The sequence below is a fragment of the Acomys russatus genome, chromosome 26 (assembly GCF_903995435.1).
Source record: "Acomys russatus chromosome 26, mAcoRus1.1, whole genome shotgun sequence".
NCBI classification, from domain to species: domain Eukaryota; kingdom Metazoa; phylum Chordata; class Mammalia; order Rodentia; family Muridae; genus Acomys; species Acomys russatus.
This window is the reverse complement of record NC_067162.1, coordinates 42,125,106-42,142,329: the sequence shown is the minus strand read 5'-3', so window position 1 is coordinate 42,142,329 and position 17,224 is coordinate 42,125,106. Positions and strand designations below refer to the sequence as shown.

The 17,224-nt window shown below is 47.4% G+C and overlaps 1 protein-coding gene across 1 annotated transcript in view; it reads right to left on the bottom strand.

The window, feature by feature from the left end:
* Positions 1-17,224, bottom strand: part of Hsd17b2 (hydroxysteroid 17-beta dehydrogenase 2) — a 56,621-nt gene that overhangs the window by 13,569 nt on the left and 25,828 nt on the right. Inside the window, exons 2-3 of the mRNA XM_051168745.1 lie at positions 8,606-8,818; positions 3,334-3,519 (exon numbers count right to left, since the gene is read on the bottom strand). Coding sequence (XP_051024702.1) covers positions 3,334-3,519; positions 8,606-8,818 — 399 coding nt within the window. The remainder of the gene's footprint in view (positions 1-3,333; positions 3,520-8,605; positions 8,819-17,224) is intronic.

Sequence of the window (17,224 nt, the reverse complement as noted above, 5' to 3'; positions counted from 1 at the left end):
TCCCTGTGCTAGGAGTATGGGTACATGCTGCCACATATGGCTTCTCACGCGGGGTCTGAGGATCCAAACACAGACTTTACAGACCAGGCTATTTCCCTTGCCCTAAGCCAGTTCTTTTTTTCCTCTAAATAACATTTTTTATTATATCATGAAATTCTCCGCGATAGTCCAAATTATTCCTCTTTGTGACTTCTGCTGAATTCTCTTGTTCCCCATCAACACATTATGAATGGATTTTTATGCCCATTTCTGGGAACCTTGTGAGCTGAATGGACCCCTCACTCTCAGTGTCATGGGCATTTACAGAGACCATTAGGATCAAATAGGTCCCTAATTTGGTGCGATGGCATCCTCACAAGAGACACTGGAAATGTAACCACTCAGATGGGAATAAATGCAAAATGGTACATCACAAAGGGGCCTTGAAAACCAACAAGAGAGCCCTCAGGAGAAACCAGCACCACTGACCCCTTGATCTTGGACTTCCAGTTGCCAGAAAAGAAATGCTTGCTACCTAAGCCACCCTGCTTCAGCCATCCTTCTGTAATGGTAAGGTTAGGTGCAAATCCCACACAACTGGAGGCTGAGAATAGGAGCGAGACAACGTGGTTCATTTTAAGACTCTGGGAAGCTATGAAAACTGTAAAAACTCCTGGCCCTCAGGGTGTCACAAGGCAAGCAGAAGAAGGCATACAGGACAGCAGCCTATGGGCTGTAAGTTGTTTCTTTTGAAAGATTTTCAATCATGGACGTATGCATGGGTCCATGGGCCTGAGTATGGTACCTGGGGAGGCCAGAAGAGAGTGTAAGATACCTTGGAGCTAGAGTTACAGCTCATTGGGAGCTGCCTTCTGTGGATGCTGAGAACTGTACTCTCGTCCTCTACAAGAGCAGCAAAAGCTCTTAAGCACTGAGCCATCTCTTCAGCCCTCATTATAAGTCTCTAAGTTGCCCCGTCTATTCTTCATCTCACTCATTCACAAGTTTGCATTGCTTTTTCTTTCTGCTTCGTGTGTATGTGCACATGTGTACATGTGTGCATTTTCTTGTGTCAGCAGGTGCTGAGGAGGCCTGGTTAAATAAGTCTAGCTGACTCCATAGCATGCTTCAGTTTCTTCAGTAGCTTGACACAGACTGGAGCCTCCATTCCTCAGAAATGAGCTCAGTGGTTACTGGAAATACCACAAAAAAAATTAAAAAAAAAAACAAAAACAAAAAACGGGGGGAGGCAGACAATCAGGGATAGACAGGACACCTGGCCTGAGGAAGATAAGGTTGCTTAGCTACCAGTTTGAAAAAGCCCCTAACTCCTGACCAGAGTCACATAGCCTCCTTGGGCACTCTGACTAGAATCCTATGGCCCTTTGGGCACTGGCCAAACTCAATTGAGGTCATGTAGCCACAGTAGAAGCTCCCCCTTTCTGACCTTTAAAAAAGGCCTGCATGTTCCCCGCTGGGTCATGGCCATTTTGTTTGAGGGGTCAACCCCAGCATGCTGGAATAAAGGCTCTTTGCTTTTATATAAGACTTTAGGGGTTAGGGTGTCTCTCAATCTGGGCATAACATTACATGTGGGCACTTGAGTGTATGGAGGCCAGAGGACACAAGTGAATAATTTTTGTCTGTATGTGTGAAAGAGAGACAAGCTTTCTCACCGGCCTGAAACTTATCAAGCAGAATATGTTAGCTGGCCAGCAATCCCCAGGGACCCACCTGCCCCCACTTCCCTGGTGCTGGGGTCACAAGGGCAATGCCACCACACCTGGGTTTCTTATGTGGGTTCTGAGGACTGAACTCAGGGTCTTCACGACTGTAAGACAAGCATCTTACTGACTAAGCTTTGACCTATTATGGTACCCAAGCTAATTACAGAGGGGATTAAGTTCAATGTGAACTCATTATTCTCCACTTTCAGCCTCCCTAGTACCAGGCTTTTGAAGGCGGGTACTACAAACCCCAACCTCATTTGCTCACTTATTTACCGATTCTACTTCCTTCTAGGTATTAGGTCTATAGCACATGCTCTGTGCTAGAGGCCACTTAAACTCATGAATAAAGGGACTACCTGAAGTAAGAACGAAGACAGGAGAGAGAAAAACAGCCTCGGCAATGTGCCAAGGAAAAGGCAACGGTCAGTCACTTCAGTAACAATTTGTTGAATGAGTGAGGCGAGGAGTGTGGGCGGCTCTGCCAGAAAGCACAAAGCGGTACCATGGAAGTGGGAGAGGTAAGTTTCCAAAGTGTGTGAAAGCATAAAGGCCAAGTTCAGAACAAAGACAAAAGGAAAGTATTGCATGTTGGCTGGGTGCTGGGAAAATGGCTTTACTGTGCAAAGCATGAGGACCTGAGTTCAAATCCAGTCCCCACAATTGAAAAAGAAAAAGAAGAGAGATGATGGCGCGTCCCTCAGTGCTAGGAAGGTAAAGACAAAAAGATACTTAGAGTTTGCTAGCCTGGCAGTCGAGCTAAATCAGCGAGCTCCAGGTTCAGTGACAGATCCTGTCCCCCCCCCTCCAAAAAAAGTAAGGTAGAAAATACCTCCAGCCTCCATATACATGTGAACACACATGTATGCAAGTATACACACATACGAATGAGTGTATACACACACACACACACATACACACACACACACACACATACACACCAATACCAAAAACCTAGTTGGACCTATATTTTTACAAACTTTCCAAGCAGGGAGACTGGTGTTTGCCTCAGAAGGAAGGAGCTGGGAGCTACAGAGGCCAGAGCCCTTTGACTTCCTTCTTATCCATGCAGAAACCTGAGAAATAACTCTGGAAGGTCTGCCAAAGCTGAACAAGGCCTGGGGAATGCCTGTGTGATGACGTCTATGGCAGAAGGCAAGGTGTGATGGCTCCTGCAGAGGCTGTAGCCAACGGTCAGGTTGCTGGCACATCCTGGACCCACCCACTGAAGGTGAGGATAACATCATGGTCAACTATAGTGGATGGACTCAGGGTGCCGAACATGCACACAGAGGCAAGTTCTTCACATTTTCTGCTCACAGGAAATAGCAGTGTGCTGTGTTCAGGGAAGGCTGAAGGCTCCCGCAGCACCAGAGTCACCTGCCATCCTACGAAGTTTACATGTCGTCAGTCAACCCCCCAGTGACGAACACGGTCATCAACAGAGAACAGAGGAGTGCTTTCGCATGAGAGAATTTGAAAGGAGAAAAAGGTCAGCCGTGAACGCATACGCTGACTCACAGTGACCCAGGCCTGCTTTTGCTCGCCCTGCTCTCTTGTGTAGACCACAGAGAATGCACGTCTTGTGACAGGCATCCCATGACCACATGCCATCAGGCTGACTCACCCCCCATGCTGCTGACATTCACCAGCCTTCCCTTGGATTTTCTGAGGAGAGGCAGGAACACCTTGGTGACCTCTACGGCTCCAAAGAAGTTCACGGCCATGCATTTTCTGTAGCTGGTCATGGGAAGGAGTTCCCCGTCTATTGGAAAGTGCAAGACTCCTGCGTTGTTAACCAAGGCCCAAAGTCCTGGGGACAAAAAGAAACAGCTGTGAGGGTGGGAGGGGCTGAAGCACGTCGGGGGGGGGGGGGGGGGGGGTTCACACATCAAGTTCTCGGATCACACCAAACTCTTCTGTGATTGCTTTCAGGCAGATCACAAACTCCCTAACCTTGGTCTCTTTCCATATATTTAACCCCCCACGCCGTCCCCTTTGACGGAGCACTGTGAGGAGAGCAAATGTGTGTAATAGTAAATAACGGTTTTGGAGATCCTTTTAAACTTTATTTACTGGGGGCGGTGCATGCATGCTGTCGTGTGCATGTGCAGGTCAGAGGACGACTTGAAAGACTTGGTTCTCTCCTTCCACACTGTGGATGGTATTGGCTGACCTTGGATTGTCAGGCTTGGCTGCAGGCACCTTTAATCCCCGAGATGTCCTGCCAGCCTAGTGCTTCTTTTGCCTGGCAGCCCTTTCCTTATAGCCAAGATGCTGAGTATTCACCATTTATACGGCAAGGCTGGTGTAGCAGGAAGAGAATCGGTGTCATAACATGCCTGGTCTTAAAGCAGTACTTCTCAACCTGGGGGTCTCGAGCCCCACAGGGGTTGCACTATCAGATATCCTGCACATCAAATATTTACATTATGAGTCACAACCATAGCAAAATTAGGGTTATAAAGTAGCAACAAAATAATTTTATGGTCGTGGGTCACCACAACATGGGGGACTGTGGTAAAGGGTCATAGCACTAGGAAGGTTGAGAGCCACAGCCTTAAAGTTTCAACACCTGTTTCCTCCGCAAAGGAGTATGTAAAGATGCCATTACCACACTGCAGAATGAGATGCCTATAGTCTTTCCTCATCTCTAAACAAAAAGCCTGGCAACAAGAAGGAAGGTACCAAGAGCAAGATGACTGTGATGTCCCTAACACCATGAGCTCCACTTCCTGCCTCAGACAGCATGTCCCCTCGATGAACATCAGAATCCCAGCACAGGTGGTTCACACATAGTCCTGGCTCCACCACCAGAAATTCCCCACTGGTCCTGAGGTGAGACCTGAGCATCTGCCTTTCTGCTAAGTCCCGACGGATGCTGATGCTGGGGATCTGGACCACCCTTGGAGAGCCACTGGCCTCAGCAGTGCTGTTAGCCCTCCTGGTGCATTAAGATACTGTTTCTTCAGGCTCAAACTACCTCCCAGCCTATTAGATCATCCTATGGGGTGGGAAAGAGAGGAGACCCAAACAGGAGTAGTATCTAAACCCTGCCGAGAGTACAGTAGAGAACTGCTCCTTAAAGAAAGGGTGAGAAAAGATGAGTGTACAATAATTCTGAGGCAGGCAAGGCAGGAGATAATTTTAACTGGAACCTTCCATTGATCTCGGGTTATTCACACACACACACACACACACCCTTCTTGTAACAATGTTCTTGGCAGCCTAGTTTAGTTTCTCTCACACCCATCTCCAAACAGTGCACCTAGCAACTTCAGAAACCCTCCACCTGCACAGTGCCACACTTGCCCCCATATCCCAACAGCAGTGTAAGTTTCCCTGCCCCGCTAACAAGCATAATTAGTTTCTATTCAAGCACATTCCCAACATATCCAGGTTTGAAGACTAGAAGGGGCTGATTCAGCCCAAACTAGTAGTGTGTGTGTGTGTGTGTGTGTGTGTGTGTGTGTGTGTGTGTGTGCGCGCGCGCGCGCAGGAAGACAAAACTGAATCCTCTAATAACATTCGAGGGAGAAGCCCCTATTTACCACCTTCCACCTAAGCACAATTGGGTGTGTTTAATGAGTAAAGTCAAATGCATTGTGGAAAGAGGCAGGCATGCGCAGTACTGAAGTGGTTACATAACCTAACCAACCAATCAGAATAGAGAAGGGCCCAAACCTCGCAGTTTAGTGACCAGCCCTTTCTTCCCTTTAGGCCTCTTAAAAAGAGATGCCAAGCTGTACCCTGGGGCTCCTGTCACTCATGTGGCCCTCGGTCAGTCTTGACGGTAGATAACCTGAGTTATTTTGCTCCCATAAAGTTACTTTGACTCTGAAAATCCATTTGCTCTTTTATTTTCAGTTCTTTAGACGACAGGCCAAGAGTCCTAGTAACAATCCCAAAGGGATTTCTGTCTGTCTTAAAGAGTGAAGTTCTGCAGTACACCCCTGAGGGGAGCAGGGGTGACAGGATGGAGGGGGTGGGGGTTTGCGGGGGTAGGTGTTAAGCTAGACAGACTTGAGCAGACCCTCTAGGTTCCTGGACTCCAGCATGGTGCAGGCAGTAGTTCTCAAAGCGGGGTTCGCCCCCCACCCCCAGCAGCAGCAGCACCTGAGAACTTGATAGAAATGTGCATTTCGAGGCGAGAGATAATGCCTCCACAAGTAGAGTCCTCAGCACAGCATAAACCAGACACGGAGGTGCACAGTTACAATCCCAAAACCCGGAAGGTGGACAATCGGGGATTCAGTCCCATCCGTGTCTATACAGAGCGTCTGAGGCTAGCCTGTGATACGTAAGACCTCAGCACAAAGAGAAATGGAAGGGGAGAGAGAGAGAGGGAGGGAGGGAGAGAGGGAGGGAGGGGGAGGGAGGGAGGGAGGGAGGGAGAGAGGGAGGGAGGGAGGCCGGGGGGAGGGAGTTTCTGTGCTCCCTGTACATGATACAGAGGCCAGAGGTGGGATGTCAGACTCTCTGAAACTGGAGCTACAACTGGCTTTGAGCCTCTGCGCGCTGCTGGAAACCATTTCCAGGTCTTCTGGAAGAGCAGCAAGTGCTCTCAAGCACAGAGCCGTCTCTCTCCGGACCCAGACTTTAATTTTTAATGAGGCTTGCAGTTTCAATAGCAAGCATCTTGGTGCTGGGCTGAAAGGTCGCTTTTCACACTGGAACATCTGTAAAGGATGCTGCTTTTGGTACCTCATGCCTCATGCCTGTGATCCCAGCACTCTGGAGGCAGGAGGATTGTGGATTTGAGGCCAACCTAGGGTGCATAGCAAGATCCTGTCTCCCCAAAGAATTTGACTTTTACAAGAAATCAGATGCATACTCCCTTGTTACGGCCTGTAGCCATTCGTTGTCATCGGTCGTCTTTGTTTTGTTTTCCCTAATACCCCCTCCCCTTTACTGGAAATAGATTTCTTCCCCGTATAATGTATTCTGATTACAGTTTCCTCTCCCTCTCCATGCCCAGCTCCTCCACACGTCTCCTCCCATCCAAGTTCACTCCTTTTCTATCTCTCATTAGAAAACAGACTTCTAAGGGATAATAATAAAATATAATAAAATAATAAGATAAAACGAAAACTAACACATTGGAATTAGACAAGACAAGCAAACAGAAGGAAGAGAGCCCAAGAGAAGGTAAAAAACAAAAACAAACAAACAAAAATGGACACTCAGGAATCCCATAAAACACTAAACTGGAAGCCATAATATATACAGAAAGGACCCGGTGCAGGCTCGTGCAGGCCCTGCGCTGGCTGAATCAGTCTCTGTGAGTTCATATGTGCTTCAGTCATGTTGATTTAAAGGGCCTTGTTTCCTTGGTGTCCTCCGTCCTCTCTGGTTCTTACACTCTGCCTCCTCAGAGCCCCCCAGGCAACTGGCTCAAATGATTCAAAATGCAGGCAAGCAAGTCGATTTTCAGGCTGGCACTAGGGGGAAGATAACAAGGTCAGCTCTGTACACAGTGAGGTTGAACGGAGCCTCTGGGATATGAGAGGAAATGTTTGGAAGGCAATTTTGTATGTTTAGGTCCAGATATAAGGAAAAAGAGGCAGGTGGGCTGCATAGCTTTGGAAGGTATTAGCGTAAATTAGTTTTTCAACCCCAACCAAACATTAGCATCACCTAGGGAGCTTAAAAAAAAAAAACTGCTGATGGGGTGGGGAGATAGCATGTTAAGTAAGCTGCTTAGTGGATAAACATTAGAACCTGCATTTAGATCTGCAACCCCACAGCACTGTGCTGTAAGGCCAGTGCTAAGGGTGTGGGAAGAGAAGATAGAGGGATTCCAGGGGGGCTTGCTGGTCAACCCAACTGGCCAAAACAACAAGCTCCATAGCTCCAAGTCCAAAACACAAGGACCATACCCCCCTCCCCCCCACCCCCCCACCCCCCGGCCAATGTGCAGGGGACAGAGAGCCCTAGGCCTAAGCATAGAGCGCTCTGGCGCAGCAGGTGGAACTGGAACGCTGCAGATGGAGCCAATTGAAGATTCAGATTTGATGGAGAGAGGGAGAAAGAGACTCATCCAGGAGGCAGAGATAACAACCAGAGGGCTGGGGAGCAAAGGGGAGGTGGGAAACCCAAAAATCTAAGCAGGGACGTGTCCTCTGAGAACAGTAACGAGAAAAGGTCTTGTTCTTCAAGATAATAGTGGTAGCTTTGACCAGAGCAGGTAAGGTGGGAACCAACATTCATGCAATCAGGCAAGAGGAAGTGGAAACAGATGGGGACTTGATCAAGGAGAATTGGCCACAGGTGGAGGAGAGGAGGGTAGAGCCTAAAGGAGCCACACTGTCCTGTGGCTGGTTGTTAAGCTGGGAAAGACCAACACATGCTGCTATCGCCTGAAGAAGAAGATGAGGAGGGGCTAGGAGAGCGATTAGAGAGTGACCAAGATGAAATGGGAGGTGAGAGAGTACACTGCAAGACGAGAGTGGGGTGATGGCTCAGTGCTTGCCTAGCGAGCCTGAGGACCTGAGTTCAACCCACCAGAGAGCCACGTCTTTAAAAGCCTGTCATGGTGGCACCCACTTGTGACCCCAGCCCCAGGTAGACAGAGACAGTGGATCCCAGGGGCTGCTAGCCAGCCAACTTTGCCTAACTGGTGAGTTCCAGGCTAATGAGAGACCCTGTCTCAAAAGATAAGATGGGAGGTACAAGGTTGGACACACACACACACACACACACACACACACATACACGCTCACACACATGAATTCTGTGAAGAGGGGACCTGTATCTGAATCATTCCTATCATCTTTAGGTCTTTCAGGCTCTGGCACATGGCAGGGGCCCAGTACAAGTGTCCTCTGGGGTGGTCAGCAACCATGCTCATTGGAGGCTGTGACAAGAGATGGCATTGGAGAAATCGAGGAACTTGGTACCTTTGTCTTGTGTCTTCTCTGTGACTTTGGTGTGAGCATCTCTTATCTGCTCTGCTTTGGTGATATCCATCTGGAGCACCGAGAGGCGCTCGGAGCAGGTTTTCTTCAGCTCTTCTGCCCCTGGGCCCTCTCCATCCAGCACTCCAGCGAACACTGTGAAGCCCAGCTTGTCCAGTTGCTTGGCCAAAGCATGACCGAAACCGGAATCAGCACCTGCAAGAGTCAAGACAGCACAAGGTGAGCTCAAACTGATGCTTCATGGAGTTAACATCACGGGATGTTTGTGATGCTCTCTGCTCCCTGAAGAGAGGGAGCCTGCGAAGTTTCTTTGTTGCCTGTTAGGAAATAGGGGTGTGTGTGTGTGTGTGTGTGTGTGTGTGTGTGTGTGTGTGTGTGTGTGTGTGTGTGTATGAATGATACAGGGTCTTGAACTGTAGCCCAAGTTGGCCTTGAACTCCCTCTGTAGCTCAGGTTGGCCTTGAGCTCATGGCAATCCACCTGCCTCAGCCTCCCAGATGCTGAGATTATGGGGACACATCACCAAGCCAGTCTTGTACTGTTTTCCATCTTTGCTACAAGGAATTACTTGCTTTGCTTGTGGGGTTTCTTTGTCTAAAGGATTTGCTGCTTGGAATGGAGGTCCACTGGCTCAGCACCTGTGGGAAAGGGTGCAGAAAGGAGAAGGCAGCATGCCTGGTGTCTGCAGACACTGCCTGGGAAACAGCAGACGAAACCCCGCAGGAACCCATGAATACATTTCTCTCTCATTCTCATATCAATGTGTAAAATGTTACTTCTCTCAGAATTTCACACGGGAGTTTATACAACTTAGTTAGAAAAAATATTTATGGACTCTTGAAAAGATGTGGCCTTGTACCCACCAGTGTGAGACGTAAATATCTGGAATTTTAAAGTTGAAGACATCGTGATTATAAAATCAGCCTCTGGCCCATGTCAAGGGAAATGGCTAGCAGTTAACATGTCTTATCTGTCGAGACAGTGAAAATCATTTTTTTTTTCTATAGCTGTACTATGTAACCTTCCTGCAAGCCTTGAAGGTAGCCTCTTGTCAGTAGCTTGGGGCTATGGTCAGGTATCCAGCCCAGACTTAAGTTACCCTGAGAATAACTGTCTTAAAGACAGGTTGCAGAGAAAGCCAGGACAGCATGGCCCCTCCCCATACCATCCATGGGCTGAGGGTGAGAACAGGTGTTGGGGTGGGGTGGGGCTCCTGTTTTATAGTACAAAATTTTGTAGCACTTTACACTTATGCTAGCATTAGCACAGCTGGATGTTTTGGGGGATGTGGACCTTAAAGCCCTTGGTTTCTCTCAAGAGCTCACATTGATATTAGGCCACCAGTATGCTTACTCTTTAGGTAGAGTACCATTCTGCCATTCAGAGAGTCAGGCATGGCCTGGCTCTGTTCAGCACTAGCCTTTACCCTGCCAGGGTACCTGCTGCTCTCTGGACAGCAGAGATAGATGAAAAAGACATTTATTGATTTATTGGTCCTTTTCTATCTTTAAAAAAAATTGTTTTTAGACAGGGCCTCACATTGTAGCTCAGGCTAGCCAGGATGGCTAGTCTCAAATTTCATGGCAATCCACCTGCCTCAACATCCCCAAGTACAGTGTATTACAGGTACGGTGGACAACTTCATGCCCAGATGTAAACCAAAGTAAAATGAAACCATAGGCTACACATGAATGTCCACAGCTGTAGTTCATCGTAGCTAAGAAAAAGAAATTGGCCAAATGTCCACCACCTGAGGAATATGGGTAAACAGAGGTGGTCTGTACATACTAAGGAATAGTATTGATCCATAAAACGGGAATGGGGTAATGCTACAAGCTAACAGCATGGATGAACCTTGACAACAGTTGCTAGGTGACAGAGTGCCCGGGTACCAGGTAAAGGAATGTGAGGTGTTGACCTTAACCACACTTTCTCAGGATAGAGAATGACTTTGAAGGCATGCATCTTCATTGGCTTTGCACCATAAGCTTGGCATCTACCTAGTCCAGGAAAGGTCCCAGGGAGATTCTGGCACTGAGAAGGGGTGAGTTTCAAATTGAGGAGAGCCAATAACAACCTGCCTAAGGCTCCGGACCCCAGAAACTAGGCAGGATGAAGAAATCCTCGCCTCTTTTGTTCCAGGAAGTGCCTCGCTGCTGTGATCCTCCCTCCATCTGGGCATGGTGTCACACACCTGTTAACTATAGTTCCTGAGAAGACTGAGACGGGAGGATTGCACACTCAAGGCCTGCCTGAGTAACTTCGTGAGACCTTGTCTCAAAATAAAATATTGAAAAGAGGGCTGAGGAGACTGTTTGATGGTAGAGTGCCTGCCTGGCAAGTGGCGCGGTTAGGAATTGCAAATATCTATTGGGAAGTGGGGCATTTTTGTCATTAATGAATGATTAATGGTGGAGAGTCCAGACTACTTTGCGTAGTGTCACCCCTGCCCAGAGGGTCTTGGGTTTGATAGAAATGTAGGCTGAACAAGCCATAGGGAGCAAGCCAATAAGTATCACTCCTTGGCTTCAGTTCCTGCCCCTGGTTCCTGCCTTGAGTTCTCACCCTGACTTCCCTTTATGATGAACTGTGACCTGTAAGGGTAAACCAAGTAAACCCTTTCCTCCCCAAGTTTCTTTTGTCAGTATATATATATAAAAAAAAAAGTCCAGCTATGACAACCCAGTATCCTCTCTTCAAAAAATAAGGAATCCCGTTCCTCATTGGAATGATAGAAAGCCAAACCCAGAGCCCCAGATCTGTTCTTTGCCTCATTATTGATCAGCAGACCTGCTTGTCCCACCAATAAACTGCAGCAAAATATACCCAACCTTGGTAAAGGTTCTCTACCCTTTCTTTGGGTCCTGGTGTTGCCTCCATTTGAACCACTAGGTCACCCTCATGGCCCATCCTTGAAACAGGCAAAGCATTCGAACAGAGCACTCTCCCTTCTGCAATTGTCCCTGCCTAATCTGGGTGTCCCTGCAATAACCCTGTAGAATGGCCTCTCCTCGTTTAAAAGTCTTCTATGGATTTGCCACTGAATTTTTTTTTTTTTTTTTTTTTTTTTGGTTTTCGAGACAGGGTTTCTCTGTGTAGCCTTGGCCATTCTGGACTCACTTTGTAGACCAGGCTGGCCTCGAACTCACAGCGATCCGCCTGCCTCTGCCTCCCGAGTGCTGGGATTAAAGGCGTGCGCCACCACGCCCGGCTGCCACTGAATTTTTTAATGTATCATTTTCTCTCTCTCTCTCTCTCTCTCTCTCTCTCTCTCTCTCTCTCTCTCTCTCTCTCTCTCTCTCCCTCCCCCTGTGTGTGTGTGTGTGTGTGTGTGTGTGTGTGTGTGTGTGTGTGTAGTTTAGCTTATGTATGTGGTCATGTGTGCCACAGCATGCATGTGGAAGTCAAAGGACCACTTTGTAAGTCAGTTCTCCCTTCTATCTTTGCGCAGGTTCCTGGGTTTGAACTCAGGTTACCTTAGTAGCACCACAAGCATCTGTATCCACAGAGCCATCTTGCTGGCCCAACTGGCCAGTGAACTAATAAAGCCACAGTTTGTGAGAGACCACTATTGCCACCTGTGAAGGAGTGTGGCACTGAGACCAGGTGCTCACCTGCCCTTCCTCCTGCCGGTGTGTACACTTCTCGGTGGCAGTATCCAGATCTGCAGAATGGGCTTGTATCTTAACAGGCTAATGTCTGTGATATGCTTGCCCTGTGCTGAGTGTAAGCTCTGGAAGACTGTGTTAAAAATAAGTTGCACTGAGCCGGGCAGTGGTGGCACACACCTTTAGTCCCAGCACTTGGGAGGCAGAGGCATCACTAGGAGTTTGAGGCCAGCCTGGTCTACAGAGAGAGTTCCAACACAGCCAGGGCTCCACAGAGAAACCCTTTCTCTAAAAGCAAGAACAAAAAATTGGACATGGTGGCACAAGCCTGTGACCTGAGCTGAGACAGGAGGATTGCTATGAGTTCTGGGCCAGTCTTTGGCTGGCCTGAGCTACAAAGAAAGGCCCTGTCTCAAAAACAAAGTCAATCTATTACAAAGACCTACAACCAAAGGATACTGAGAGCAAGGAAAATAACCATCCCGCAAGAAGAGCACACCAAATGCTCAGCCCTGAAAGCAGATACATACAAGTGGCATTTACAAACTGAGGAGGTACATACACACACACACATACACACACCCCAGCAATTAAAGCAAACTGAGTGATAAACTTGAAAGAGATCAAGGGGGTGGGTACATGGGAGGGTGTGGAGGGAGGAGGAAAAGGAAAATGTTGTATTTTATTATGTACTGGCTGGTTTTGTGTGTCACTCTGACACAAGCTAGAGTCATCAGAGAGGAAGGAGCCTCAGTTGAGGAAATGCCTCCAAGAGACCCAGCTGTGAGGCATTTTTTTCAATTAGTGATCACTGGGGGAGGGCCTAGCTCATGATGGGTGGGGCCATCCCTGAGCTGGTGAACCTGGGTTTTATGAGAAAGCAGGCTGAGCAAGGCATGGGGAGCAAGCTAATAAGCAGCACCCCTCCATGACCACTTGCATCAGCTCCTACCTCTAGGTTCCTGCCCTGTTTGAGTTCCTATCTTGACTTCTTCGGTGATGAACAGCAATGTGGAAATGTAGGCTCAACAAACCCTTTCCTCCCCAACTTGCTTTTTGGTCACGCTATTTCATTGCAGCAACAGAAACCCTAAAGACATATTACAATCTCAGAGAGGTAGGAAAGGGTTTAAAAATACAAATAATAGGAATGAGCTGAAGAATAAATAAATACACAGAAGCATTTTGATCCATAAATAAAATAAAAGTGACAGCATGTCCCCATTTGGGTCTTCAAGTCTTCATGTGCAGGGTTTGTCAATGGAGACTTCACTCTAGTCCCAGGCCACTGAGCATCATGGGTGAGGATCCTTGCTTGCCTCTTTTGTCTACAAATGAGCCTCATGGAAATCATGCCAAATCATTTGGCGCTTCAGCTTCCTCGTGGGGAAAGTCAGCCCCATCTCCTAGGCTGACACCTGAGCAGTCGGGAGAGCCAAGTGCCACTCAGATGTCCTAGCATGCCATGACTGGCAGAGGCTAACAGGCTCCAGCTCTCACGGTGGTGCAGAAGTGCTAGCTCTCGTGTGTGTGATGGCCCAGAGGCCATGCTGAGGTCAGCCAACCTTAGGACGGCAGAAGGCTGGGGAGCCGAGATAAGGGAACCTCTGTATGTGCACCTGACGCCTGGAGCCCCAGAACCAAGCCAGGCCAGGAAGGCAAAGCTTTCCCCAGAGCTGTGCATCATGGACCAGCTGCTCACAACACTCTAAGCTCGATTACAGCACCATTACCTCCATGACAGTTACCCTAGATGGCGGGGGGGGGGGGGGGTGGTGGTCAGGTAATCTTATTATCACCAGGTTACAGAGGGGGAAACTGAGGCAAGGAAAGCTCACTCTCTAAGCTAGGAATGGCAGAGGTAGTCTAGATGCAGACAGGACTTTGGACATAAAACCTGGAGGATGAAATTCTCATATTGGTCACAGCAGAGGTCTGAGCACAGACTGTGTGGAAGCAGTGGGCATTTGGGGGGCTTTAGAATATGGGTTGCCTGAGTAGCAAGGAGGAGGGCCTTCTTAAATGTATTAATCTGGATTACATAAAGCCATTTTCCTGTAATAATGTGATGGACTTTGACTATAACCCTCCCATTCCCTCTTACCCGCCCTCTTCTTGTCCTTCTAGAGTCTCAGTAGCCTCTTTGGTTCCAAAGGTAATTCCTTATCTACTTTCATGTCGCCTATAGATAAATGCCCTCGTGGTGGTGCACGCCTTTAATCCCAACACTCAGGAGGCAGAGGCAGATGGATCCTGAGTTCAAGGCCAGCCTGGCCTACAAAGTGAGTCTACGACAGCCAGGGCTGTTATATAGAGAAACCCTGTCTCTAAAAACCAAACAAACAAATGAGAGAAAGCATGTGATCTTTCTCTTTCTCTCTCTCCCTCCCTCCCTATCACTCTGTGTGTGTGTGTGTGTACATAAAGGCCAGAGGTCAATGACTGGTGTCTTTTTCAATCACTCCTGTCCTTGCTTTCAGAGACAGACTCTCTCTCTAAACCTGGAGTTCACCAAGTTTGACACTCTCGCTGACCAGCAAGCCCCAAGAGTCCTCCTGTCTTCATCTCCCCAGTGCTGACTGCTGCACCCAGCTTTTGTACATGGGTGCTGGGGATCCAACTCAGGTCCTCATGCTTGTGCGACTGTGCCATCACCGCAGCCCCAATATTAGTCTTCCTGAATCTGACTTCATTTGCTCAGTGTGAGCATCTTCAGCCATAGGCATTTTCCTGCTAATGAAACAATGTCATTCTTTATGGCTGAAAAGCCCCCTTTGTACATACGCACCATGTCTTCCTTGTCCACTCCTCTCTTTGGCCACCCAGATTGTTTCTGTAATTTAGCTACTGTGAAGAGTGGAATCATTATCATTGTTGCTGGCCATGCCTGACTCATAATGAGAGAGCAGCAGCTCAACAGACCATGTGGAATCAGGTGGCCACCTCAGCACAGGGCCGGGAAATGCTGAGGTCTCGGTGATGTCCTTTGCAAGACTTCTGTCGCAAGTGACTTAGACATCCATCACCTCAGAGCAAACACTGAGTGCTGGAGTCCTGTTTGGGCAAGAGCAGAGTAAATTCAATATACCCTTTAAATGTAAAAATCATGATGAAAAACCATTGCTGTAAAGGTAGCTGTGGTGGTGCACAGCTATAATCCTAGCCCTCAGGAGGCAGAAACCAGAGGATCTCAGCAAGTTCCAGGCCAGCCAGTATGAGTTAACAGGACCTCCTCTTAAAGGAAGAAAAGGAAAAAGAAAAGAAAGAGGGGAGAGAGAGATGAAGAAAGAAGAGGAGGGAGAGAGGCAGGGGGAAAGGGAAAGGAAAGAAAAGGAAAGGAATAATTGGTGTGCCAGATGTAAACATATAAATTATTAGGAGTCTTTAAGAGTTAAGAGTTGTATGGTGTCGCAGAACTGTCTGGTAACATGGACCTGGTACGCCAGCTACTATGGACACTGGGACAGGAACACTGAAAATGCAAGACCTACAGGGGTGCAGAACCAGCTCAATGCCAGTCTGACTAACAATGGAAGGAAGGACAGAGGGAGGGTGGGAAGGGGAGGGAGAGAGGGAGGGAGTGAGGGAAGATAAAGAAAGAGGAAAGGAGAAGAGGAGGAAGCTGAGGACAGTTTCCAATGGTAGACCACTTGCCTAGCATAACCAAGGCCATAGATAGAGTCAATGCCCAGGACAGGGAAAGGAAGAAAGGAAGAGGAGAAAAGGAAGGAAGAAAGAGAAAAAGGAAGGAAGGGAGGAGGGGAGGAAGGAAGGAAGGGAGAGAGAGAGAAAAACAGAAAAACACTTGTGTAAATCTTTACAAGCATAAAGTGTCAATCAAAACCTAAGATGGACGGGTCCCAAATGTGCCCTGTTCAATCTTTGGGTGTTTTCTTTCTTAGGCTTTTAAGTTCTTTGCTGTTTTTACCATAACTGTTTCACTTACCTTTCCTGCGTGATCAAAACACTGTGTGTGCGTGCATGAAATCCTCAATGAATTAATGAAAATATTGTAGTAATGAAAATATCTTCTACTTTAGCTTCATTGGTGTGACTGAAATAAAATCGCAGCTTGTATGTGTTTCTCGTTTATGACAACTGACGATCTCCTGAAACAATGTGTTAATTATAAACTAAGTTATAATGGGCATAAAATAACGACCTCAGAGGGACACTATGTGCCGTTTCCTTATCACCCCGTTGTTCTTCAAAAAGCTTGTAAGAGTCAGAACTGGCAACACACACACACACACACACACTACACTACACACACACACACTACACACACACACACACACACAAACACCCCACACACACATACACACACACACACACACACCGCACACACTCACACATGCAGATACACACACCACACTGACACACAGACACACTCACACAGATAGACACATGCTCACACACAAGCTCACACATGCTCAAACACACACATACACACACATCACACATACATACCCCCATACACACATACAAACACATGGATGTGTAACCTCTATCTTTGCGTTTGAAATAACTGTCATGTGTTTCTTATTTGTCTTACATTCTGTCAGCTCACTTTGACGTGGTGTCATTTGAAGTCAAAATGGTGAAGTGTTTTAGCCCTATCTTTGTCTGTAGCACACGTACTTAGCTTGTTCACACCAGCCAAGGTTTTCTATAAATCATTTGCAAATTAAAGGATGTTGCCAAGTAGCATATTTTCTAGCTCTGACTTACCTTTTAAAATTACTTTTGGAAAATATTTTAATTAAAATACAATTACATCACTTCCTCTCTTCCCTTCCTCCCTCCAGCCCCTCTTAAGTCCCCTCCTACTCCTTCCAAGCCCCACTCCCTTCCCAGGGATAAGCTCCTAATTATCTGTCCAATACAAAATGGCCAAGTAAGATTTTTATTAGGTCTTTGAGAATTTTATATGATTTATTTATTTATTTATTTTGAATTTTATATGATTTTGATCGTGTTCATTCCTTCCTTG